Genomic DNA, 27,894 nt, shown 5'->3' on the forward strand with positions numbered 1-27,894 from the left:
TCATGCAAGATGCTGAGAACATAAAATGGGGCAGCTGAAGGAAATCCTTAAGTCTCACCTGTGAAATGCCATCTCGCAGAATTAGGCTCTATAAATGAGAAGCATCTATGGAGAGATACAAGGGCATCTCATCACACCCTCGCCCCCTGCCCCCACCTTCCCCAGCTGAAAGGAAGATGATGTCAACACAGAGCATAAGGAGGGGAGGTCTGCAGGAGTATCTTTGGGAACAGGGAGAGGGATGTGGGAAGGAAGACTGGCAGATGGCAACTGAAGGGAAATGGAGTTTAAGTCCTACAGAGGAATAGATTTTTAGCAGCTCCACACAGGCCGTCATTATGGAAAGAAAATAGTTAAGACAACAGTCCTCCCTCCTCCCCGTTGCATTGGTGAAATGCCAGAAACACTTTGCTGAAGTTCACATAAGTATGGGGGAAATGGAACTTCAAACATCTGGAGTATGGAGGTCAGACAGTGCTGCAGAAGCAGCTGGCCCTGCACACAGGAGGCGGCTGTCTGCCGGGACGTCAGTCGAATGAAGGGAAGAGGTGGGATGGGTCTGTGGCTAGGAACAAGAGCCTGGAAAACGGCAGATTGAAGCTCTATTCCTGGCTCCGCCAGACTTCCTGTGCTACGCCAAGCAAGTAGCTTCGCTGCTTGGGCCAGTTTCTCAGAGCTGTCCACCTGCACCAGCTATGAGAATAGACATAGACAGAGTGTAGGTGGGCACAGGTATAGGCAGCGCTGCCCTAGCTGTCTGCTCTGAGCACAGTGAAACACAATGACAAACATACCCAGGATTTCTCTGTAAAACAGCTTCCAGCGATGATTTTAATTGCTAGTAAAAATGGAGAAGTGAATTATGGATCACACTTTCTGTGCTTTGGCAAACCCCACCGCCAATTTTAACCATTTGAGCAAGCCACATGTACCTACACTTGAATAAGAACTGTGCTGTGAACATTACTCATTTAAAAAAAAAAAAAAAAAAAAAAAAAAAAGAGGCAAGCCCTCCAATGACCTCTGATACATGGTCATGGGGAGTACAACATGAATTTTTGCATTCTACCTAACTTTTTGTTGTTGTTGTTTTTCAAATTCAACTGCTAGTTCAATTTCCTTCGAGAGTCTGAGTATAATAAACAAGTAGAAGAAGAATGCATCACTAATGTAGATTGCTGTGGGATGACACAGAGAAGGGGAGATGGAGAGATTATTTGCAATTATCTTCTACCAGCCACCTAAAGCCTGTGGCTTTTCAGCATCAAAAGCTGGGAGCAGGGGAGAGAGAAGTAGCTTCCACGGTGTTATTCCCTATTCTAACACAAAATCCCCCATCACTCTAGAATATGCTTTCCAGTATTTGCTGGAGATTCAGCTGTGGCTGAACACCACACACCACTACTTCACAACCACTGTACAACAGGAAGTACAGATCCAGCTCTGCATCAGATCAAAACCACAGTGTGTGGCAAATTAACTATTGCTAACCATCCACTTGAGTTTCATGCTGTATGAGAAACACCTTTTTGAAGGACAGTTCTCTTACTCAGTCCTCTCTCTGCCCCCCCGCTCATCTTCTCTTCATCAGGACAGGATTCTGATAAGGGAACTACCAAGGTACATCCCCTCTCCACTGGTGAGTTGTAGATGTTCTACACAGTGAACTGAATAGACATTTCAATGATTAACACCTATTGCATTGCTAATACAAGTTTCCAGAGGAAAAAAAAAAATCTAAAAGGAACCAAAGACTTATTAATTATATTTGAACACAAGCCAGAAATGCAAAAATCTGCTGATTAAAAACAGTCTCTAAAATAGAAGACACTTCAAAAGAGAAGTGTTTCAAGTGTAAAATCCTAGTGATTGATTTTGACAGAATAACATTTGGGATGTGCAGTCATAACATGTGACACTTGTATTCAGTCTTAAAAAGCACAAAAAGCAGATAAATCCTTTTGATTATGCAAAGTCAAATCCCAACTATATGTGTGAGTGTATTTCAGTACCTGAAATTAGATTTCAGTCATTTCAAATTTCTTTTTTGCTGGGTATTCCTCAAGATATGCATGCATATCAAAGAGTTGCAGTCAATGGCTCGATGTCCGAGTGGAGACTAGTGACGAGTGGCGTTCCTCAGGGGTCGGTATTAGGACTGGCACTGTTTAACATCTTTGTCTGTGACATGGACAGCAGGATTGAGTGCACCCTCAGCAAGTCTGCCGACGACAGCAAGCAGTGTGGTGCGGTCGGCAGTCTGGAGGGAAGGGATGCCATCCAGAGGGACCTGGACAGGCTTGAGAGGTGGGCTCGTATGAACCTCACGAAGTTCAACAAGGCCAAGTGCAAGGTCCTACACATGGGCCGGGGCAATCCCAAGCACAAATACAGGCTGGGCAATGAGTGGATTAACAGCAGCCCTGAGGAGAAGGACTTGGGGGTATTAGTGGGTGAAAAACTGAATATGAGCCAGCAATGTGCGCTCGCAGCCCAGAAAGCCAATTGCATCCTGGGCTGCATCAAAAGAAGTGTGTCTAGCGGATCGAGAGAGGCGATTCTCCCCCTCTACTCTGCTCTGGTGAGACCCCACTTGGAGTACTGTGTTCAGCTCTGGGGCCCCCAACATAACACAGATGTGGACCTGCTCAAGCACGTCCAGAGGAGGGCCATGAAGATGATCAGGGGGCTGGAGAACCTCCCCTATGAAGACAGGCTGAGAGGTGAGGTTGTTCAGCCTGGAGAAGAGAAGGCTCCAGGGAGACCTTATAGCAGCCTTCCAGTACTTACAGGGAACCTACAGGAAAGATGGGGAGGGATTCTTTATCTGAGAATGTAGTGATAGGACGAGGGCTAACAGTTTTAAACTGAAACAGGGTAGATTTAGATTAGATATTAGGAAAGAATTCTTTACTGTGAGGGTGGGGAGGCACTGGAACAGGTTGCCCAGGGAGGCTGTGAATGCCCCGTCCCTGGAAGTGTTCAAGGCCAGGTTGGATGAGGCTTTGAGCAACCTGGTCTAGTGGAAGGTGTCCCTGCCCACGGCAGGGATGTTGGAACTAGATGATCTTCAAGGTCCCTTCCAACCCAAACCATTCTATGATTCTATTCTGAGTAGGCTCATTTAAAAAAAAAAAAAAAAAAAAAAAAAGGAACAAAATATGCTTATGCAAGCTCCCACATGAGAGTTTCAGCATTTTAAAGTGGCTGAATGAGTCCCTCTTTTTCTTACTGGAAGCAGTGCACTTGTCTAGAATTAAACAAAACATACAAATCTAAATATGTTCTTGACTGAAGGAAAGCACAAGGACAGAAAGGAAAAATTAAACAGCTTCTTCAGTAGTTTGGACTCACTAAAGAACCATCATGGGAGTAGAACAAAATTGTATGTCAAACGAAAAGCATTTTGTGTGCCAAAAAAAGCAACTTCATAGGAGATGAACATGTGCAATTGCAAAGAGCACTGCAGGTGGCTGAAAAGGAAACCATCTAAAAAAAGCCTATAAAAAAAATAAACTCAACAGAACAAGTTTGAACTTTCTGAAAGTTTGTCTGAGGTAAGGAACTGTTAAAGCTGGAATAACAACAAGCCAGAATGCTCATGCCTGAACAAAAAAAAAAAAAAAGAAAAAAGAAAAAACAAGAAAAAAAGAAAAAAAAGAAAACCTCCAAAGCTAAACCCCTCACATTTAGTTGCAACTTGGCAGTTCAAATTGTGGGAAAGAAGGGAAAGCCCACCAAAAGCAGCGAGCTAACATAGCCTTAGCTTTAATTTATTACCTCTTTAGTGCTTTAGTTTATCATCTCTAATAGCAAAAATAAAATATTTTCCAGCAATAAAGGCTATGTTACATAGTTGGGATAGTGGATTCATTGCATCTCTCAAAATAATTATGCTAAAGAATAACAAAACTCCCACATAAAACCTATTCTGATTTGTCACATGTACTTACTTGAAAGTTTTCTGAATTAATTTTCAGGCACACACTTTTCTTAAAACAAAAAAACCCAACAACCAACCCAAAACCAACAAAAAACATGAGCAAAAGCCACACATACACACACACACACACAAAAATTCCTCTCCCAAACACTTCCCTTCCCCACGTGAATTCAGGGCCTATGAGGTGTCTAAGATTGACAGTCCTGGGACAGATTGTTTCCCTAAAACACAAAACAGGGACAATATATGTGGAAATGATGCTGAGTACCCTTTAGCCACCTGCCAACATAGTTTTGATTACAAATCATCCAAGGCATAATGTTATTTCTATACCTCTTTGATCATACCTCATTTGATGGCAGCGATATAAATAAGTTAGTGGGAAATCTACTGGTTTTCAATTGGGTTAGCATTGCACCGAGACTAACTCCTGAGTATTAATTAAACAGCCATCAGATGGCTAAAAGCCACATTATCTACACCACGAACCCTCTTGGGCTTAGTGCCACAAACACAGCTTACCACACATGAAATTTCTTTTTCTCTTCTTTTGTTTCCTAAATGTTCAAAGGTTGAAGATTAATAGTTCTCTTCTGGAGAAAATGCAAAGTTCTGGATTTTTTCAAGATTTCGTACAAAGCAAGCAAATCTCTATGGCAAACAACTTTGTTGCAACACCAACTTTGTTGCGACCTCCAACATTGGAGGTGCTACTCCAATGGGAGGATAACCAGCAATGGCCACTTTTTTCCTCTTGTCCCCATTGCCAGTGAGTCTTATCAGTAAAATAAGATGGCAGGAAAAACCCTTAGCCACTATAGATCCCACTTAAAAGTTTTCAGTATACTTATTCTACTCTGCAGTTAACTTACTACCCATACTACTATTTTCAGCATATTATTGCAGCAAAGAGCTCTTCCATGTCACTTTAATATCAAAAAAACTAGGACGTGACAAGCTCCTCACTTTTGTTTTCAAAGACAAACATAGAACAAGACAGTTCAACTCTGACCCAGTCTCCCCTTTCACAAACCCCCTTCAGTAACCAGCTATCCCTTCTGAAGGTACGTCAACAGAGGACAAGCTTAGAAGCATCATGAACTTCACCCAGCTCAAACTTCTTCTGAAATCCCAGTTTCCACAGCATTGCACATAGAAGCCTATCAAAATATTCTAGCAAAAAAGGAGAGTTAACAGAAATTCCCTCACATGTTTCCTAAGACTGTGTTACTATTTTGGACTAAGTCATACAGACTTCTTGTAATTTGGGATATATTAAGTAAAAGCAGAAGACAGACAACCAAATCACAAGCATGTATGACGCTTACTAGTTTAACAGGGTGGGGAGGAAGGGATGGGGCAGAGATGGAATTGCTAGGGCTGCTCTACTTCATTGCCATTTTAATTTCCACACACAACTAGAACAGGAAGTTGCACATTGTTTCTGTAAATGGATTTCCCTTAGCCTCCTACTCTTGGCCACAACTGATATGCAATACTGCAGTTACCTCTACTGGGAACATCCACATGGCCTCAACAGTCCTAGCAGCACTTATTCCATTCTGAGTCACAGCCTTCCCTAGCCAAAACTTTTCCAGACTAAGGCTGGACACTCTGGCAAAGGACCCTGGCCCAAGAAGAAACCACGCCACCAGTCAACCCCTCCTCCAGGACCACCTCTCAGACTTGTACGTGCATACACCCAGCAGCGAGTTCTTGGCTCAATCCTGTGCAAGTACACCTGAACACAAACGCTGTAGCCTGATGGCAGGCTGAAAGGCAGTACAAGTCTTGAAGAGCAGTCTTGTGCATAGGCACAGAGAGGAGGACATCAGTACGTCCCCGCTGCTGAATGCGTTATCTCACTACCGTTACAGTAAATTCATTAGTCAGACTGATCATGTGTTCAGAAATTAGACATTTCCGCTGTGCAGTTATTAGTGCAATGATTAAACTTGATTGCAAACGCTTGGGGAGAAGAGCATCAGCCATTGGGGATGACATACAGAACGAAGCCTGTAGAAAGAAGCAGCCAGAAGTCTGTGGTTTTCAAGATCTTGTCTCCATCATAATTGAGTCCACAATTGGTGGGGGCAGGGGCAGGGGGGTGCAGAGAACAAAACACTGGCTGGCACAAGAGAACGGCAGGGAAAAAAAGAGACTGGCCATCTTTTAATCTCACTCGAGGCAAAAGTTAGACATACACTACACAAATACTGACCAATGAAGTGTTTAAAGCTAACTGAGAAAGGTACACTGGTGCCCTGGGAAAGGTGCTCCAAACACCGTGGAGGGTTACAAGCCTCTGAACTGCACCACAGCATTTCAACAGAAGGCCTTACAGCTCCACAATAACAACCACGATGGACTCGTGCATGACTGGCCAGCGACCTGTGCAATATTGGACAGCTAAGCACATGCTGAAGAGTTACTGAACTTCTGCAAGAAACTTAGCTGCACAGGAAAGACAGCTGTGCAACTTCTGTGGCCTGCCTCCTCCCCACTGGTTTGGTAAAGCCTGGTTTTCCTGAGTGAGGTCAATGTACTTTTTGGATTTAAGTTGTGTATATCCATTCAGCAATACAGACAGTGTTTATTCCCAGAATTATATAGCTAATGTAAACAACAACTATGCATTTGTTTTTAGAACTACCACAGTAAAGAAATCTAGGCAAATGGGCAGGAGGGGAAGAATACGCAGGAAAAGTATCTTTATTCAAGTAAGATCTGCAGACTGCTCACAATCTGTTTTTCCAGGATGTTTGCTTAAGTCACATAATTGTTTGCAGAACCTCTGCTTTCTAAAAATGCATTTGGGGAAAAAAAAAAAAAAAAAGAAAAAAAATCACATCACATTGTCTTTATTCTGTTTCTACTGACCAGATGATGGGTTTTAAACACTATTGAAGTAGGTGACCTGTCATTATCCAATACTGACCAGTCAGCAGCATTCTCAATCTTATTTCAGACAAACATTTCACATGGAAAACAGTGTTTAAAAAGTTTTTCAAATAATTTCCAAAAGAATAAATGTATTAGGTATATTTATTCCAAGTAATTCAGCCAGCTCTAGTAGAGAGCATCTCTGAAGAGTTTCTGCATTAACTGAAGGACTACACATTTAATGCAACCTAGGGAAATACAGTTTCATAAAGATATTGAACTGAAAATAAGATGCAAGTAACTTGGAGTTGTGGTCCCATCAAGCTTCTTTTGCTCCCAGGGCTAGAGATCTAGACATAAGAAGCAAGCTAACTGGGACTGAAGCTTGATAATTCTCTCTGCCAGCCAAGAGGCACACTGCACCGCAGGAGGAATGCTTAAAGCAGCAAAATCCCAAGTGACTGAACTTGAATTTCTCTCAGTGAGAGCTTAAGGAAACCATCCCCCACTTCCTGAAGTTTCATTATTTGTTAATGTGCCACAGCCTGTCTTAAGAAAAGGGAAAAATACATTATTTTAACCAAAACACCATGAACAACCCCAGAAGTTCTCTCCCCCATTTTAGCATCCAGGTGCCAGAGTAGCACCAAATGCTACCACTATATCAGGGATGCTTCAAAACTGTAATATATGAAAGACAAGCACTTTTGTGGTCAGCTGTCATGCTACTGACAAAATAAGGCACTAATGGACATGTCTACAGGATGATGGATGGAACACCATTCATAAAGCACAGAATCAGTTACATCGATTTAGGAGGAGACTGAAACAGTGATACGTAAGTGGTGAGCAGACCATCCTCAGTGTGCAGAGAGGAACAAGTAAAATAAAGGATGGTCTAGCTCCTGTCAGCTTACAGGCTTATAACCCTGTCAGTGCTGTCTCTTTACATGAGATTTAGGGTGTATGAGGAAACTTAAATCCAAACACAGTGGCACAGGTAAGAGATTAGATAGTTGAGAAAGTCTAATTTCTTTCAGGCTATTGACTGGACTTCTCTCTTTACCTTAATACCCATAATTACATGAAGATAGCACATTTCTGGTACGACTTACAGGTTTCGTCTCCCAAATGGAGAATGTCCTCAGTTACTTCAGCATCTCACTCATCCCCATAGCAGGCAAAAAGTACCCTATGTTGGAGCACTAGAATAACATAACATTTCTACTGTTCATCCCCTCTCAAATGCCATGTTTCATCTGCTAAGACACACATGCAGATCAACTGCAGAATTTCAAGCTAAGTTTATTTTTTAAAAAACATCCAGGTTTAAATAGTACTTTAATTTCTTCTAATTAAGAGGAATAAACAATTTGCTAGTCCACATGAGCTGGCATGTTATTAGCTTATGATACACAACCTATCAGCTATTAGAGAGCAAAAATAGGTATACTGCTCAAAAACTTCAGTAACACCTTTTCCAGCCTAGTTTAGGAGACGAGCCTTATCCACAGTACAGCTCTTCTCTTTTAGTCCTGTACTACATCTGGCCATTGCTGCATCTTGCCCAATATTGACTTAACAACACATGTAAGAAAATCCTATAAATGGACAAAGAAGGATCGGCTTCCCAAAGACAATGTTTATCCCCCTTCCAGTCAGATAGAGGTTGATTTGTGGTTTGAAGGCTTATGCTGCAACCTTATACAGCCCAGTTTTGAACATAGTTCAAAAATACAACTTAAAAAGAAGAAAAAACAATCCCATAAGACACTGAGTTCAACAAGAAAGCAGAATTTCCTATGATCAAATCAAGCCTTTCAGTCATTATTCAATATTTCCTTGTTCTTGTATTTTCAAAAGATGGCCCAAATGACCTTTCCTGAAGCAATGATATGTTTTATTATTTCCATCATGACGCCTCTTAACTCTAAGGTCCCCAACCTACTTGTTCTCACTTTGTATAGAAGCCTGATAGTTTTTAATCACATCCTTGGTGCTCCTGGTTTTGCCACATAGAGAAATTTGAGATAGTGTGACAAGATCAGGTTGACAAGACATTAGTTTTCTCTTGCAAGTAAAGAACAGAGAAGCCAGTTAAAAGAAACAGCAAGCTATGCTTCAATCCCTGTGTGACACCACACTGAATTGTACTGATGGATCCATTGTAAATAACCATCCCAGGACAACACGTGGTGGGGAAAAAGCAAGTGCTTTTAGGCATGAACAGGTGAAGCTACACAACCACTGCACATTAGCATTCATACAAGGGTACATTCAGGAAAAAGTCATAACTATTTAGCTGATTCTCAAAGAGGAAGCAAACAAAATTCAAAATCTGTGATTCTATGGTCATGTACTACTTACATTTTTGTGCCCACAAGATATAATTAAGCACAATACTAGGCAAAATTATTTAATAATGTTAACTGTTTGCTGGAACCAGGAATGAACGTTAGAAAGGAAAATGACAGCTTTAGTAATCTATTTTTTGAAACTGAGGAAGAGGCAGACATACTGTTATGGTGATTACTTCTACATGCACTGCCAGCATTCCAAATGGGAATGAGTGAAAAAGCAAATCACGGCCTCCACTAGTTGTCAAACTGTGCTAGTCCAAAACATACTCTAATTTTTCTCAAAAAAGAAAAACTCTACATACAGCACAGCTTTTAACCAAACAAATCTACTATTTTATTTCCAATACCACCATGACACCCTTTCCATGATGGTACTAGCAGCAGGATCAGTTAAGAATCAACAATATTCTCCAGTGGAATAAGTAGTTCTGAAAAAATAATATTCATGGTAACCTATTTCTATTATGTGTTTAGCCATAAATTATATAAATTAATATAATTTCACACACACTTTTTTCCATTACAGTAAAGGGAAACTTTCCACTTTGTGCTCGGCAACTGCCCCAGTGATGCAGAGGTCATACTGTCCCAGATGTTGTTGGGGAAAGGAGACACACTGGGGCATAGCAGCCACATGACAAGTGTTCGATAAGATTAACACAGTTGAATAGATTTCCATACTTCATACACACTTTTTCAAAGTTACAATATAACAACAGAAGTTGTCCCACCTATAGAAGAGCAGCTAATAAGTTATTTATATACCTCCCATGAACTAATAAAAGAGTTTGTTCACTGCATGTATAACCTGTAAGGGGGTGTGATGGGTTGACCCTGGCTGGACGCCAGGTGCCCACCAAAGCCGTTCTATCACTCCCCCTCCTCCTCAGCTGGACAGGGGAGAGAAAATATAACAAAGAGCTTGTGGGTCGAGATAAGGACAGGAGAGATCACTCACCAGTTACCGTCACGGGCAAAACAGACTCAGCTTGGGGAAAATTAACTCAATTTATTACAAATCAAACAGAGTAGGGTAATGAGAAATAAAACCAAATCTCAGAACACCTTCCCTCCACCCCTCCCTTCTTCCCGGGCACAACTTCACTCCCGGATTCTCTACCAACCCCCCAGCGGCACAGGGGGACGGGGATGGGGTTTACGGTCAGTTCATCACACGTTATTTTCTGCCGCTTCATCCTCCTCAGGGGGAGGACTCATCACACTCTTCCCCTGCTCCAGCATGGGGTCCCACCCACGGGAGACAGTCCTCCACGAACTTCTCCAACGTGGGTCCTTCCCACGGGCTGCAGTTCTTCACGAACTGCTCCAGCATGGGTCCTTTCCACGGGGTGCAGTCCTTCAGGCACAGACTGCTCCAGCGTGGGTCCCCCACGGGGTCACAAGTCCTGCCAGAAAACCTGCTCCGTGGGCTCCTCTCTCCACAGATCCGCAGGTCCTGCCAGGAGCCTGCTCCAGCGCGGGGTTCCCACGGGGTCACAGCCCCCTTCGGGAACCCACCTGCTCCGGCGTGGGGTCCTCCACAGGCTGCAGGTGGATATCTGCTCCACCGTGGACCTCCATGGACTGCAGGGGGACAGCCTGCCTCACCATGGTCTTCACCACGGGCTGCAGGGGAATCTCTGCTCCGGCGCCTGGAGCATCTCCTCCCCCTCCTTCTTCACTGACCTTGGTGTCCGCAGGGTTGTTTCTCTTACATGTTCTCACTCCTCTCTCCGGCTGCTGTTTTCATCTGTCCCAACTTTTTTTCCTTCTTAAAAATGTTATCGCAGAGGCGTTACCACTGTCGCTGATTGGCTCGGCCTTGGCCGGCGGCGGGTCCATCTTAGAGCTGGCTAGTATGGGCTCTCTCGAACACAGGGGGAAGCTTCCAGCAGCTTCTTACAGAAGCCACCCCTGTAACCCCCCCCGGTACCAAAACCTTGCCACACAAAGCCAATACAGGGGGCTTTTACAAGACATGCATAACATACAATTGGGTCCCAAAAAGGCTGCTAGTAAAGAGAATAAAGTCAAACCAGCAGCAGTATAAGGAGTGGCAGAATGTTACTGCTGGCTTATAAAACACTCACGTGAATCATTACCTGGTTTTCCATCTGCAGATGAACATTAACTAAACACTTATGTGCCCCCCAATAAAACCAGCCAGCAGAAAGCACTAAGCAATTCCCTTCTGAATGGCACAAGAAGTCCAGCCACAAGCACCCAGCAGCACACGTTCATGTGCTTGAGTGGCAGATTATGAAGAGAGGTAGCTTCACTGATGCAGTACAACCAAGACTCGTCTGCTCCACAATAAGCTTCCTGTACTTGCTTTTCCTCAAATATAGTCAAGCTCAAGCATAACACTAACCAGCTACCATGAAAACCAACATCCCAAATAGCTGCATTGGATGGTGCAGATATGATGACCAACTCAATGCTTTAGTAGGTGGTTACCTGCTGCTGTATTAGACACAATGTTCTTATAACCATCACCTCATACACTGCATTTCCTTTTTGCTTTGCCCTTATGCCACTAAAACATTGACAGAGATAAGAAAACACTAATTCAACGTAAAAGAGGAGCTGTTCACATGTGAAGACTGCTGGTTTACTGAGACTTGAAATAGAAGGAAAATTAATTTCAGGCAACAATCTAATCAGACACATCTGAAGGAAAAAAAAACCTCCTTGAAAAGTCCAATATGTGACTTTACAGCAGGTTAGTGATGTGTTTCATTTATGTGGTATATCTTCCGGATATGAGAGGTTTTCATTAAAAAAGAAAGATTGCACAAACACCCTTGACTCCTTTGTTGCACAAAATTATCAAAAAGGCCTTTCAGAGTAATGTTCACAGTCCTGGGATTTTGGACTTCGATTTCAGAAAACAAGAGGCTGCATCAAGCCTCTTAATTTAGTATTTAATGATGTATCTAGAGCTTACGGCCAAATACCGATTCAGCAGAAAGTTTTAATGGTCTAAAACACATTGAAAACAATGCATTCAGACTGCCCTTCTACCAGACTGTGAAATGGGAATCAGGATATGAAGGAATTCATTACAGTCAATGGCTATTAAAGTTAGCAACTTCCCCCATTCCCCGAAAACACATTCAAACCCTGCATTCACACAAAAAAAGGGGGAATAAAGAATGACAGGAAACAAAGTTTCTGTGTCAGTTTCTTCTTCTCCATCAAAGAAACTGCCCTTGCCCATCACAGAAAGGCTGACAGCTGTGGTTGCTCTCTCATAGGTGTACATAACTAAGTGTCATGGGGTGTTTTTGTTTTGTTTTGATTTTGTTGGTCACGTGTTGGGTTTTTTACTGCATCAGCTGAAATATACAGGAATTACAGACAGATCCTATGTGTATTCATTTGTGGTCATGACGGGAATTTCTCAACAGAACAGCTGACAAGGCAACCCTTACACATTATACTACATTCTGAGCAATTCATATGTATCACGTAGAAGCTGATATGCACAAAGTTAACAATAATTTTCATAAGCAGACAGATAACCAGAGCAAGCACAGTACAACTTCTTGGAGCCTTAGCCTCTATCACAGAGAATACAGGAAGAACAGGATGTGAAGCAAAGGCCACAGAGATAACTGTCAGCACTTTATTAGGAGAGGGAACATCACCCAAGGCAAGGTTAATCTAAACAAAAGGTGCAAGTTTCTTTGCCATATTTAGAATATTTGTGTCTGCTGACAAGCAAGGCCAGTCCAAGAGAACCAGAGAGAAGACATTATCTTTCTAATGTATACAACATTAGATGATGCTCTAGTTCCTGCAGAAACACTTAGTCTTGTCACACACTTTTGGACATGCAGAAGGGAAAAGTTTGTATGGAAGTAGAGCTTACAAGAATTTGTAGACATGGAACGGCAGTGTCCTGGTTTCAGCTGGGATAGAGTTAACTGTCTTCCTAGTAGCTGGTACAGTGCTGTGTTTTGAGTTCAGTATGTGAAGAATGTTGATAACACTGATGTTTTCAGTTGTTGCTCAGTAGTGTTTAGACTAATGTCAAGGATTTTGCAGCTTCTCATGCCCAGCCAGTGAGAAAGCTGGAGGGGCACAAGAAGTTGGCACAGGACACAGCCAGGGCACCTGACCCAAACTGGCCAACAGTGTATTCCATACCATGTGACGTCCCATCCAGTATAGGAACGGGGAAGTGGGGGCAGGGATTCGCCGCTTGGGGACTGGCTGGGTGTCGGTCGGCGGGTGGTGAGCAATTGCACTGTGCATCATTTGTACATTCCAATCCTTTCATTATTTCTGTTGTCATTTTATTAGTGTTATTATCATTATTAGTTTCTTCTTTTTCTGTTCTATTAAACCGTTCTTATCTCAACCCACGGGTTTTGCTTCTTTTCCTGATTTTCTCCCCCATCCCACTGGGTGGGGGGGAGTGAGTGAGCGGCTGCGTGGTGTTTAGTTGCTGGCTGGGGTTAAACCACGACAGGCAGTTAGTCCCCTGACTTTGCAATGGTTCTCCCCTCACCATTTAGTTCCTATAGCTTATGATGTGCCTTACAAGGATACAAAGTCAGCTTTTAGGATATATCCAGCTACTGCAGTGTAATGCTGAAAAGAGTCACACCAGAGGGTAACCTGTTCCAGTGCTGCATCACACTCCAAAATAAAAAGGATTTTCCCAACTCCATGTACTAACACACCAAGCTTCAACTTGTGGCTAACTGTTCAACATTACACTGCCACTACCAAGAGAAAGACTAACTGCAAAGATGACAGAGCCAGACTTCAGTATCTGTAGGCTACCATTACATCACTGCTTTGCTTCCTCTTTGTCAGACTAAACAAGCACAACTCCTTCAACCTCTCCTTGTAGGCTGCATGTTCCATGTCCCTGACCATCTCAGCATCCCTCTCTGCTGACTATCTCCAGTCTCCCTAAATCACTCTTGAACAAGGCATGGGAGACACAAAAAACCCCAGACATAGCACTCCAGGTGAAGCCTCATCATTGCAGAGCAGATGATAATCACTGCCCCTCATCTGCCAGCAACACTCTTCCCAAGGCAGCCCTGCCACACTGTTTCACTTATTCAGATGGCCTTGTGTTGTTGGCTCACGTTAAGCACAGCATCCACCAGCACACCAGCTCCTTTTCAGCATGACTGCTACTCACACAGTCACCTCCCAGCACATACAAATGCACGGGGTTATTCCACCTCCGGTGCAAGGCCTTGCACCTTGCCTGGTTTCCCCAGGGTTTTTGCTGGCTCAGTCCTCAAGTTTCTCAAGGTTCCTCTGCACTGAAGCTCTGCCATTCAGCATATGAATCACCTTTCCTAATTTGGAGTTATCCCCAGATTTGCTGAGGACATGCTTTACATCCCGGATGGTCTCCAAAGAATATTCTGAACAGCGTGGGCTCCAGTATCGACCCTGCTTGTTAGCAGCCATCAACCATTTACTAGTTCTGGATAATTTTCTTCCCATTTAACAGTCCTTTTGTCCAGTCCATATGTTCTTCATGTCAAAGAACAAGACCAGAGTTTTAAGCATCCTCTTTTTAAAGAGGCAACTTCAGGGTAAAAGTACCTGGACAGCTGTCCTTTGGAAGCACAGTCATCACTAAGAGGATCTGGAGAGGTCTTTTGCTCCCATCCACAAGTGTACTAAAGTACTTTACATAATTGCTTGTTTCTAGGCATAACCACCCACATTCATCAGCAGATGATTTGTCACATTTTCTACCTTCTTTCTACTTCTTGGCTTTCAAACATGAATTTGAACTGTGTTGTTATCATATACCACAATCCATGAATGCAGTATCACATTAATCCAAAGGACAGACAGGCACACTCTGAAAGAAAGCTCTTTCCCACAAACTCAAACATAAGAGTCCCCACTGTACATGCACTGCCTTATGCCTCTTCAAACATCTGAGACCTGCTGAGCACCTCACAGCTCTTGTGCTTTTCTTTCCTGGCAAACACCAGTTATTGTGTTCTCAACCTGCTACTACTTAGAAGCTCACCCCTTCAAGCCCCAGAACACCTTCAGCAGAGCTTCTCAGAAAACTAATCCACATCAGTCCTGACTGGTTGCTCATCCAATGGAAAAGGCCTTAGTATTTGGGGATGGGGGTAGTGTGTATGGTGTGTATGTGTGATTCAACACAGGCTACAGCTGTAAATTTCAGAACTCCTACAAGAAAAGATAACATCTCTGTATTTCATTATTGCCCCTGACTTTAGCTGGACAACCACACCACAGAAACAGAAGGCATTCAGCTTTCTGCTTGCATGCAGTATTTGAATTACACATGCAATGAATTAGACATGGATGGTGACAGGCAAGATTCTTCTAAACTAATTCAGGTGTTTGTTTTTTTTTTTTTTTTTTAGTTCTAAAAGCTTCTAACTTTTAGTGGTGACAAAAGATGCACTTTTTTTTGCTGAGATTTATGCTTTCAGAACATGTTGTTTTGTAATAGCCCCTATTTTGCGTTAGAGGAGAGCTTCAGAGGCCAAAGAAAGTCTTAACACTGAACGTTTAAGGGGTGCAGTGTTTCCTGGTGCAAATCATCATTTCTTAAAAAGGAGTCTATTGCTTGCTTCATGCTTCAAGAGGCATGGATTTAAATACTGAGCTATTTAAAAACTGTTTATGTCCAGGAAAAAAAAAAAAAAAAGGAATAGTTGCTACACCCAGTACTGCAGCTGCTCCAATATAAACGTGAGCACTCATCTGTTACATTTTTCAGTTTTGACACAGTAAACAAGGGTCTCCCTGTCAACCTCTCTCTCCTCTGACAAATCTGGCTGTCCCACCTTCATTCTCTTGAAGTTTGTGGACGTGAAGCAGCAAAAAAATTTATCTTAAAGTACATGTTTAAGTCAGCTCTTCTTTCCAAGAGGGGAAGAGAGGAGAAAAACCAAGAAACAGTAAGTCAAAAGAGCAAAAGAACATAGACCCAAATTTCTAAAGGAACAGTTTTCCCTTGTCAAATATTCAAGCTGTGAAAAGGTGAATTTTTAACTCCTCTGCTAAAAGATACTGATTTTCAGAATGGAGGGATATGAGAGGATTTTTTAATTTTATTTTTTAAAGAATTAACTCATTGGCTCAGGGACCCATGCAAGAATGGCACAAATGAACAACATAAGTTTAAACAGCAAACCAGAATTTCATTTAATACACATAGGAAATAAACATAAGGAAGCATAAACTGCATTCAGAGCACAAATATACAGTGTCTTGCTTAATTCATCATCAGGGTACATGAAAAAAATCCTGGGTTTATTTAGCTGCAGCACACCTTAAGAAATATCTTATGCTGAATGTTAAGGTCTTCATTCCTTCCCCACCTCAGTGTCCAAGGTCCTTCCTGGTGTCTCCCATTGCAGGCTGACCCTCAGCTTCTCCTTTCCTCTTTCACTGCCCAGTCCATGCATTCACCCATCTCCCCTAAAATCATTACAAAAGAAAATATTGCCTATTCCAGACACCTTACACTTCATATGCTACAAAGAAAGCAAAACACCTGGCTATTGCTGTTCAAACTTCTTCAAGGAAAATTTCTTTTTGGTCACTGCAACTAAAGACACTCTATACCACAGCAAAACTGCTGCTCTGCTACTACCTAGCATTTGTGGATGGACAAGTCAGCAGTGATTGCTGATAGGAACCACATGGGGCTCAAGTTCTTCCTCCACTGCCTTTTTACACCAGTGCCCCATAGGGAAAGCTGAGATGGCACACTGTAACAGCACGGCACTCACGCTGGCTCTGCTTTCACATTTTGGATCAAAACTAGCTCAACTCCTACCTGAAACTTCCCCTTTAAGTATGGCCATTCTCAAGACAAATAAAAACAAAACTAAAGCACCAAATAAGAACAGACAGAAATACGCAATGTAACTGTGACTGCAACAGAAAGCTTGTAGTAGGGAGTCTAGAGATATATATAAACATAGAATCGTTTAGGCTGGAAAAGACCTAAGATCATCGAGTCCAACCATTAACCTAACACTGCCAAGTCCACCACTAAACCATGTCCCCAAGCACCATGTCTACAAATCTTTTAAGTACCTCCAGGAATGGTCACACAACCACTTCCCTGGGCAGCCTGTTCCAATGCTTGATAACCCTTTTGGTGAAGAAATTTTTCCTAATACCCAATCTAAACCTCCCCTGACACAACCTGAGGCCATTTCCTCTTGTCCTATCGCTTGCTACTTGGGAGAAGAGACTGATTCCCACCTCGCTACAGCCTCCTTTCAGGTAGTTGTAGAGAGCGATAAGGTCTCCCCTCAGCCTCCTTTTCTCCAGGCTAAACAACCCCAGGTCCCTCAGCCGCTCCGCATAAGACTTGTGCTCTAGACCCTTCACCAACTTAGTTGCCCTTCTCTGGACACGCTCAAGCACCTCAGTGTCTTTCTTTGAGGTGAGGGGCCCAAAACTGAACACAGTACTTGAGGTGCGGCCTCACAAGTGCCAAGTACGGGGGAACAATCACTTCCCTGCTCCTGCTGGCCACACTATTGCTGATACAAGCCAGGATGCTATTGGCCTTCTTGGACACCTGGGCACACTGCTGGCTCATATTCAGACAGCTGTCAACCAGCACCCTCATGTCCTTTTCCTCCAGGCAGCTTTCCAGCCACTCTTCCCCAAACCTGTAGCGTTGCATGGGGTTGTTGTGACCAAAGTGCAGGATCCGACACTTAGTCTTATTGAACCTCATACAGTTGGCCTCAGCCCATCAATCCAGCCTGTCCAGATCCCTCTGTAGAGCCTTCCTACCCTCAAGCAGATCAACACTCCTGCCCAACTTGGTGTCATCTGCAAACTTACTGAGGGTACACTCGATCCCCTCGTCCAGATCATTGATAAAGATATTAAACAGAACTAGCCCCAATACTGAGCCCTAGGGAACACCACTTGTGATCAGCCACCAACTGGATTTAACTCTGTTCGCCACAACTCTTTGGGCCTGGCTGTCCAGCCATCTTTTTACCCAGTGAACAGTATACCCGTCCAAGCCATGAGCAGCCAGTTTCTCCAGGAGAATGCTGTGGGAAACAGTGTCAAAGGCTTTACTAAAGTCCAGGCAGACAACATCCACAGCCTTTTCCTCATCCACTGAGCAGGTCACCTTGTCACAGAAGGAGATCAGGTTAGTCAAGCAGGACCTGCCTTTCATAAACCCATGCTGACTGGGCCTGATCACCTGGTTGTCCTGTACGTGCCACATGATGGCACTCAAGATGATCTGCTCCATAACCTTCCCCAGCACCAAAGTCAGACTGACAGGCCTGTAGTTCCCCACACTCTCCTTCTGGCCTTCCTTGTAGATGGGTGTCACATTTGCTAACCTTAATGCCTTTAGTGAAGCCTTGACACTCACATTGGTCCAACATATAGACTTGCTATGTTTTTCCCCCAAATCTTGCCTAACAGGATGAGTAGGATCTCTTATACTGGAAGGGTTTGCACACTTCTCCAGAACAGTGATCAAGTCTCTGCTCTGCCATATCAGAGAAGCTTGGAAAGGTCAAGTCAGCTTGAAAAAGCTCAAAGTCAATATCAGGGGTTCAAGCCAAAGAGCCAAGCTGTATGTGCACTGCTCTGTATATTGGATGTAGTAAATAATTATGTGGTAGGTCACTCCAGACCCACACATTACAGCTAGCTGAAAGACAACTATGACAGCAGAAAACATAGATGCAGCTGGGCGGGCTTTTGCTCTGGCTGCTATGTGAAAGCCATTTCTGGAGCTGTTCACTGCTTCTGTGTGCTCAGAGCCATGCTCCCTCACCACAGCGTGATTACTCATGTGAAGCCTCTCTGTTTGCTCTCAATAAGAAACCAAAGCTGAATTATTTTTTTTCCTATAAAAGCAAGCAAACTTTCCATCTGTAAAATTAAACTCCAGTAACAAGAATATAACACAACACTCCATCACCTAACTTTCATGAGTGCTTTTTCCAGTGAAGAAGATACATTGCTTGGAAAAATATTGAGTGGCTACTAACCGAGATTAGCTCTCCAGCCATTTAGCCTAGAGTCATTCTGGAAAACACGCATAGAGAACTGAAACACAGTAGGGGAACAGAAACTGCCTGCAGGTCATAACAGCCACAGGATTTTCTTCCATAGAAAGAAGAAAGGTACTTTAACCAGAAAAACTATCAAATTGTACCTCATTTCACAGATATCTGCTCTATGTTGCAAAACCCAGAATTGAGTAATTGACTGGCAATGCCTCAGATCTGTGTTTCTAGGCCATACTTCTTTCATGGAGAACAATTCCATTTTGAGAATATGTTCATCCCCATGCTTTAGTGGCATGAAAATATTCATGACTGATACGAACACAGGGAAAGGCACTCTGGAGACCTCAGAGAATTTAGAAACAGTGTATCAAAGCAACTGCACAGCAGATTTAAGATACACAGTTGAAGCATTTGAACAGAAACATTTCGAAGCAAATAGCTGAGCTGGTATTGTGTGCATTATCTGTATCCAGTTTAATTCTACAAAATTAGTCTGCAGAGGTTCATTTATAAGCAAGGATTAGTTTCAGGAAAGACCAACCAGGACAGAAGCAACAAGCAAGTGACCTTGCTAAACACTCCTCAAAAGCTCTACAAAGTACTGATTGTTCACAGTCTTTAGCAAACAGTTCATGTATCAGGTGACTCAATAGCTTTCAGCATAGTGCCTTCAATTCAAGCAGCAAACAGTACAGAGGGTTAACACCTTTTGTGCTAGTATCAAACATTCTGGCTTTTTCCATGGTTAGTCATATCAGTGGGCCAATGAGAATTTAACAATAATCACTTCACACACACTGCAGCTCTGAAACACATAAGAAAAGATGTGCTCGGTATAAAAGGGCATCCAATGCTTAGGAAAGCCTGTAGGTTCAGTCCTTTACCCACTCATTTCTTCAGAGGTAGTCATAATCCTAGCATCAAGAAATCTCTGAATACTTGACAGAACAAGAAACTTATCTACAGCAATTGTACTTCCTCCTACCTCCCTGTTGCAGTGGCAGGTGCTTTTTAAATACTTGATACAGCTTTTAACACTGTGTAGTTCTTAGCACATACTAACTGGACCATCCTTTTCAAAAGGTTTGTTACTAGGAGGGCCCTTCCCCATGCACTGGAATCTTCTCCCTTCTGACATGTTTTCAGTGAACCACTATGCTGACATTTAACAGAAAAATTTTTAAGAAACCACTATTAGTCTAAAAGAACAGTAAACAGAGGTTAGCAGGGCCTACAGGGAGAGACAGCAGAGGCCATTAGAAGCACTTTCTTTCAAGTATTTGGTCTAAGGTGTACCACTAACAGGGTCCTGGTTGACCAACAAAGGTTTTAAATTCACTGGCTGGGCTGAAGAACATTTTGGGTTGAATCCTGAGATTTGTTTATAAAATGTCTCAGATAGGCATAGGACAAAGCCCAGCAAAGATCCAACTGAATTTCAACAAGAGCATATGACAGAGTGGACACTGGGCCCTCAACAATTCACTCAAGCCCACTTCAGAACAGCAATGTAAGGGTGAAATAACTGAGTGGATCCTATCCCACCCTTCCTTGGCACTAGCACGGCACACACCTGATTATGCAGTAAGCCACCTCCAGGTTAAACACAGCAGACTTATTTTTTTGGCTGAGTTACCACACAATCAGACCAGTGCCAGATCAGATACAAGGCAGGCAGCAGCAGCAACCCTCCCCTCTCAGCAGCAGCCAGCTAGGGTGAAGCTCCAGCCAAGGGAACACAGGTTGCCACTGACAGGGACAGGCCTATTCTTTCCCATCATCTACTTCCATGTCCTCCCTGCATCAACTCTAGCAATACTGTAGTCACAGCACAAGTCAGGTCAGCTCGCTCATCCAACTGCCTTGGCTTGAGCAGGTAGTGGCAGCATGTGAACCCCTCTCCCTCTCCACACAGCTCATGAAATTACATCCTGCAAGGGTATGAAAATAAATGAGATTACTGCATATGTTGCAACATTAAATAAAATACTACTGCTCATATGGTACTTCTATCTGGATTTCCTTTAGAAATAGAATCCTTCTCTCTACCCCTCCCTCAACTGCAACTTCAGATATTGGAATCTTAATAATTAACTCCTACTTTAAACCAAATATAATCCCAGCACTTCTTGATAAAGGAACTGTTTTATTTCAGTCATGACCTCCATCACAAAGTGGCTTTCATAAATATTAAAAGAAAAAAGCCTTACCATTTTCTATCATGTTAGAATTCAAACAAGTCAACATAAACTGTCCAGCTCAAAAATACAAGAAACAAGATAATGCCTCCTCCAACATTGTCAGTCCTCTATTAAAAAAAAAAAAATTACCTGGGAAATATGGTTGATGGAGGACTCCATCCGCCGTAGCTGGGATGCTTGGATGTCCAGCAGTTGTAATACATTGTTGGCCAGTGCATTGATCTGATAAGCAACGCTGGCTAGAGATTGAGTTGTGTAGGCTTTGGTCTCTTCTAATGCTTTCCTTTTATCTGGAGCCTGTAAAGCAAAAGAACAAGACAGTTTGCTTAAGGCCAGGAAAAGGGTGGTGGCTGGGGGAAAAGGACAGGAACAAAAAATACAACCTATATTTAGAAGAATCTGTAATCAAAATTGACTGTGCAGTCAAAGTACCCGATCTGCATCTACATTTAAAACATTCTCAGTAATAAGGAGCAGATAAAGAATTTGAAAAATATTTAATTTTATTAAATTTAAAAATATTCATAATAAAATTATATGGCAAGAAACAATTCATTCAGTAGAAAACCCAACACTATCGTGATTTGTTGGAGTTGAGTTTCTAAAGCCTGTCCAATCCTTCATTTCCCAAAAAGCCTCCAATTCCCCAGGAACACTGAAATGCAGCTTTTGCCATCTCTTATGAGGTCACGCAGCCCAGGCCAATTAAAGACAGAAAAATATTTTCCCACAGCTGGGTGTCCCCTACTGCACATGCCATCTACAAAGCCAACACTCCAGCTATGCTGGCTACTACTCCCACAGTCCAGGAGAAGGATGAGTAGAGCATCAGGATGGCATGCACAGAAGGCTCCTGCATGCAGGAATATTTCTGAAATTACCCCTCCTCACACAAAAGCTTAATAAACTTTCCTTGACAGCTGAGAAAGTTCACCATTGACTGAGACAACACACATATTTTGAGGTGTCAGAAAGGAGCACAGCTTCCCCCCGAAGGGCAAAAATATAAGGAAAGGATCACTTTCCCACTGAAATCACACCTTGCTAAGGTAAAGTCCTCAATCTGTCCTGAGGCATTACTCCCTAGTCAGAGGGCAGGTTACTGTCCAAGACCAGCAACTACTTACATGACTTGAATTGCACAGCCCAAGTAAGTCCCTTCTCACTGGCAGGATGGGAGGTACCAACACCACCTCCACCTGGAAAACACACGTGCACCCCACTCTGAAGTGCTCCCTGTATCACAACTTGGGAGCTGGCAGTGGAGGCCATGTACTTTATCTGTTACCCAACTTGCAAACTGCAGCTATCCAGAATTCTCTTTTCTTCCCTTTGTAGGAAAGGTACACTGCATAAGGAAGGATTTGCAGTAAACAATGACTCAGTGCTAGCACAGTTTCTTCCTCATTTTATTTATTTGTGGAATAATCACAGTTGATCTCAGCAACCAAAAGGAAAGGTTCATATTAGTAGTCCCTTCCAACTAGACTTCTGTCTATTTTTATTGTTGATTTCTTTGAGTAACACTCAACACACATTGTATGCAAGAGTTACAGTATTAAGCACAAAGTCAGGAAACAAAGAAAATCCGTTTGCATTCAACTGAGCCCTGTGTTTTCCAGTTTCCATGCACTCGTTCATTCTTAAATCCTGACTTATTTCTTCACCTCAATATTTTAGTTTAACATCCATGAGTGATAAATCTGCCCGAGTTAAAGTATGAAAAGATGCAACAGCTAATAAGGAATCCTTCTCATCTCTCTTGCTTTAAGAAGTAAACCAGAAGGCAAGCTGTTCATATACGTTATAAAGTTGCAGCATGACCTAAATACTGCAACACAAGATATGCTAGGCTACCTTTTAATTAAAGATTTTTTAAACAAGGGTGAATTCCCCCCAATCCAGGAAATTTGTTTATATTCATGATTAACTTTCCTAGCAGCATTTTGACACTTATTAGAACACTTGGCTAATGCCATCCTTCAAACGGCTTCATGTACAGATGCCTCTTACAATGTGAAGCAGCAAGAACAGTTTAATGCCATCTGTCGCCAAAAGGTAAAACAGCTATTGCATGTACTAAGGCCACACTACACAAAACTCCATTTTTTTAGTGTTTCCAAATGCAAACAAAGCTACCTTTCACCTAAAAAGAGTATTGACATTTCTAGCTGTCAGAAAAATTAGTAAGAGGCATTTTGCTTCTTCAGAAAACAAACTCTGGTGCTGAAGGATCAGTAAAACAACTACTAAAGGTTCAAGAAGCAAGTTTCCCAAAGCACCGTGGCTTTCCAAAGAGGCATTTTAAACTTTAAACCGTCACTAGCAGTGAACTTAAAAACACTGTCCTACTGAGCTGGAGGCTAAAGAAAACAACTCATGATTTACACTTGAACTTCTACTACTCTGGACAATGGCGAAAATGCAGGTAGCAGCTTCAGTGATATCTGAAATAAAAGGCTTACTGAACTAAACACAGCCAATAATGCAGCAGTCAACACAATTCTAACTTTATATAAACTCAAGTGTAGATCTGTAGCCTTCACTCAAGCAGTTTTCTTAAAATGAAGTTTCAACTAAATAATGTTAGGCTGAACACTAACAGGTTACAAAGCCACAGCACTCAATTACTGAGTGTTGTCAAATGAGAAAAATTCAGTGTATAAAAAATTTCTTCTCTAATGATTTGTTGATCAAATGCCTTGGCCTCATTTGCCTAAGCACCTAATGTTTTAGTTATTTGCTCAAAATGACTAGTTTGGCAGCAGGATTAGATTAACATAGTTGTGATGTGGAATGTATTTCATGTCCTAGCAGAATTAGGTTAGAAACATTTTCAAGCTTTGCAGATAATTCAGGCAATTTCGGTTTGCAGTTTAACAGTTTAGATTCAACTAACTTGACATATAGTCTTTTGCATTTTTAAATTAGAATTGCTGGTATACTCAAGATACAAGCTAAAAGCTTCACAGCCAGCAAAAGGGGGAAGGAAGAGGGATAAGCCAAGAGCTATGTGGCAGCAACAGGAGGGAGTCAGGTTTTCCTATGTTCTTCAACTGTTACTTTCATCTCCCTCTTTAAGCAAAAACTAAAAGGGGTATAGAAGATAATGTACATGTTTACATGCCTTCAGATACTTAAGTATAATACATGAGCACCAGTTAACTATTCAAATTTAAAGACAACACAATACGAAGGCTATCAACTGACTTGTTTTCCTAACAGTTCAGAATTACTTTATGATCCCATATTAAAAGCTTCAAAGATACTGTTGTTTCTCCAGTAGCCCTTGACATAAATGGCAGTTTGAGTGTCCTTTCCTAGCAAAGTGAATATTCTTTAAATCCAGAACATCACAGCTTTTGAAGTTTCCCTCTTAAAGTAAGCTCCCACCTGTATCCCTAGTTCACCCTTAACAGTCATGTTACTATGGCAAAATTGCAGCTTGAAATTGGTTTCATATAACTAGGTTTAATACCCAAAAAAGAAAACCTCTTCTATAATCCAAGTGGGTACATAAAGAGACAGTTAAATTTGCATGCCATTCCACACTGCTTATCATAATACAAGTTTGTCAAATGCAAACTTGTATCATAAAGCTTCCTTTAAAAGTTTACGTAATTACTATAGTCAAGTCAAAACTGATCCTGCACCCAAGCACAGTAAAAACAGAGTAGGAGCTTATTTACTTTTTCTTCAGTTCAGTGACACATCAAGGTCAAATGATGAGGAACCTGTCCATCACTCAGCAGCTGATCTTTACAAGTCACACAGTCAATTTTTTCTTCCCCTCTCCAAACTGCCACCCACACAGGCACATCCCCACAACAGTGTCTGTGCAGCGTTCAAATCATCTGCCCTCCCAGCTTTCTCTCTCTCAGCTAATTCCGACCATCATCTAGTTCATGCAGCACGCAACTACTTGTACAAGCTTCCTCCAAAAAAATCACATCAGCTCACACTGCAAAGCATCTTTGGAAGCCAAACTTTCTGTTGCAAGCACACCGGTCCATACCTTCATTACCTGTTCTCCGACCTCTGTCTTCCCTCTTTCCACTTCAGTTCCATTCACTGTGCTTGAAACTCCCTGTAAGATAAATGCCCCACCAGAAGAACTGGCTCCATTTGACAAAGGTAAGAAAGCAGCTCATCAGATCACACCAAGACTGGCTGCCCTAGCAGAAAAATTAATTTGCCTCCTCAGTATGTGGCATGTGTTGCTCCACATTTTTTATCTGCAGCTGTTGGAATATGTGCAAACTAAAGCACAGAAAAACCCATTCAGGATAAGCTACTAACAGAGCACTGCCCTAAAGCAGCCCAATAATCACTAAGCTAAACAGAGCTGTTAATTATTCAGTGCCCAATACCTGTTCATATGCTTGGCATTCTCTTCCAAGGGCTTGATCACTCTCAGGAATCAAGCTACAGGAACAGCTTTACACTCAGTTTTATATGCCTTTGCTGTTATTACTCATGCACATTCACTGAATTTAACAGTGCAGTACATCTGTGTTTGCTTCACAAGTAAACACACAATAATTATTTAGTTTTACATCTTACTTGTCTTTTTAAAAAAAGACTTTCACCTTTCATTAATAGATTAAAGAGAAACTTAGGATTACTACAGTCAGTTGCCACATGGATTTAGCAATCTCTATCACATATCAGCATTCACAGAATGCAACTATGCCAAAGTCATCAATACGCCCATTTGTATTCTCTTTTGTTCATGTTGTCATTTATTTATCTTTGACATTTACAGAATGCATACTTCCTGATAAGACAGATACTACAGTTGAGGTTTCCAAGTTCTGCTTCCTTCACTAAGGTCTTACCATTTTAGCTCAGAGAGCTGGTCCTAACAAACTCAGGAATGAAATTTTACTAAAAACCAAAAAACCAACAACAAAGCACACACACACACACACAAAAAAACCCACCACCACAAACAACACAAATCAAAACAACCCCCCCCCAAACCCCACCCCCCCAAACACAAACACACAGCCCCCCCACAAAAAACCCAAAGAACACACCAAACACCTAGCCCAAACTTTTAGCTTGTTAGCTACAATCTACAGCACCTCATTTTTCAAGTCAATTGGAAATACTTTTATAGAATGGTGAAGATGTACATCCAGGCAGTGGCTTGGAGACTCTTAGATAACAGCACACAACCTCCCCAAGAACTAGCTGGGGACCCTCCAAGGTGGAAGGAATGTACTTCTGAAAAGTGGCTTCCCCACTCAGAAAACAGGGGCACTCAAACCTCCCTAAAGGAAGAGCTTGTAACATTATGTGGAACTTCTGGATGCATCTATGAGTTTGAAGCTGCTGCTTCACTGATCTGATAAGGCTTTTAATAAGACCAGCTTTGAGTTAAGGATTTATTTGTTACTTCTGACTGCTAATGGCAAAAGGCTTGGGCATTTCTAAACTATTTACAATGTACGTTCAGCTTAGACCAAGTATTCCACATCCAAGCTGCAGTAATGTGTTTCAAAGGTTTAAATATGTCATGCACACTAGATAACATTTACCTACTGAGCCAAAAGTCTAATTTACATTGACTATCAAGAACTGTAAATCCAGAGATCACCGTAAATTACTGAGGAGCTATGTACTGAAATAAGTGGGTAACCCATGGATACAGGCTCCCCCTTACCCATAGTTCATGAAGCTTGTTAGACTGCTTTGTAAACCTGCTGCACCATGGCAGACTGTTTGGCTGTTACTGATAGTTATTACATCAGAATAACAGTTATACATGAGACAAGCAAGTCAAACCGGCAAGTCACAGCAGCAAGTGCCACAAGTTTCTATATTCTGAAGAATTTTCAGGAGCCAGCTACCTACCTGGAAGCCATCCAAGGAGATCTATACAGACTGTGGTTATTACTAGCAGGTGCTCAGCAGGGACCATTCAGGGTTTCTCTCATCACAGATATAGCCTTAAGGAATATAGATCATTCCAGAGTGGCAAGAGAAACTAAGGTTTCAAAATTTACAAATAAGGGTTGCTTACACTATGTATGCCATCCAGATAAGGACAGAGCATGAATCAGATCTGTCAACTGTCTCCTGGAACAGACTTACTTACTGTGCTCATGCCATACAGCAATCTCATTGAAGAAATTCTCTCTGCAATGCATTATGCTAGCACTTACATCAAGGGGATGATGCACTGAGTATTTCCCAATATCCACAGAACTATACTAGGCCTGGTATTTACCTGCCTACAAGTTACAGACTGTTCCTCACTGATCAGCACCTCAATTCCCGCACTGAAAAGTGAAGTAAGCCATCGGGAGAGTTAGTTCAGAAGTTTAAGCTCAACCTTTGCCCAACATACTAGCACAAGAGACATCCTCCCATAGCACCACAGATAAGACTTCAGAGAGTCACCAGTATACTTCATCTACTGTCTTTCTTCAACATAATCAGTCCCAGATCAGCCACCA

At 42.2% G+C, this 27,894-nt stretch overlaps 1 protein-coding gene across 12 annotated transcripts in view; it reads right to left on the bottom strand.

Moving 5' to 3' along the window:
* ABI1 (abl interactor 1) overlaps positions 1-27,894 on the bottom strand; it is an 88,026-nt gene that overhangs the window by 41,247 nt on the left and 18,885 nt on the right. For all 12 annotated transcript variants that reach the window (XM_052804651.1, XM_052804622.1, XM_052804683.1 and 9 more), the window contains exon 2: positions 21,560-21,727. In XM_052804651.1, coding sequence (XP_052660611.1) covers positions 21,560-21,727 — 168 coding nt within the window. The remainder of the gene's footprint in view (positions 1-21,559; positions 21,728-27,894) is intronic.

This window comes from Harpia harpyja, chromosome 1 (genome assembly GCF_026419915.1).
Source record: "Harpia harpyja isolate bHarHar1 chromosome 1, bHarHar1 primary haplotype, whole genome shotgun sequence".
Classification (NCBI taxonomy): Eukaryota; Metazoa; Chordata; class Aves; order Accipitriformes; family Accipitridae; genus Harpia; species Harpia harpyja.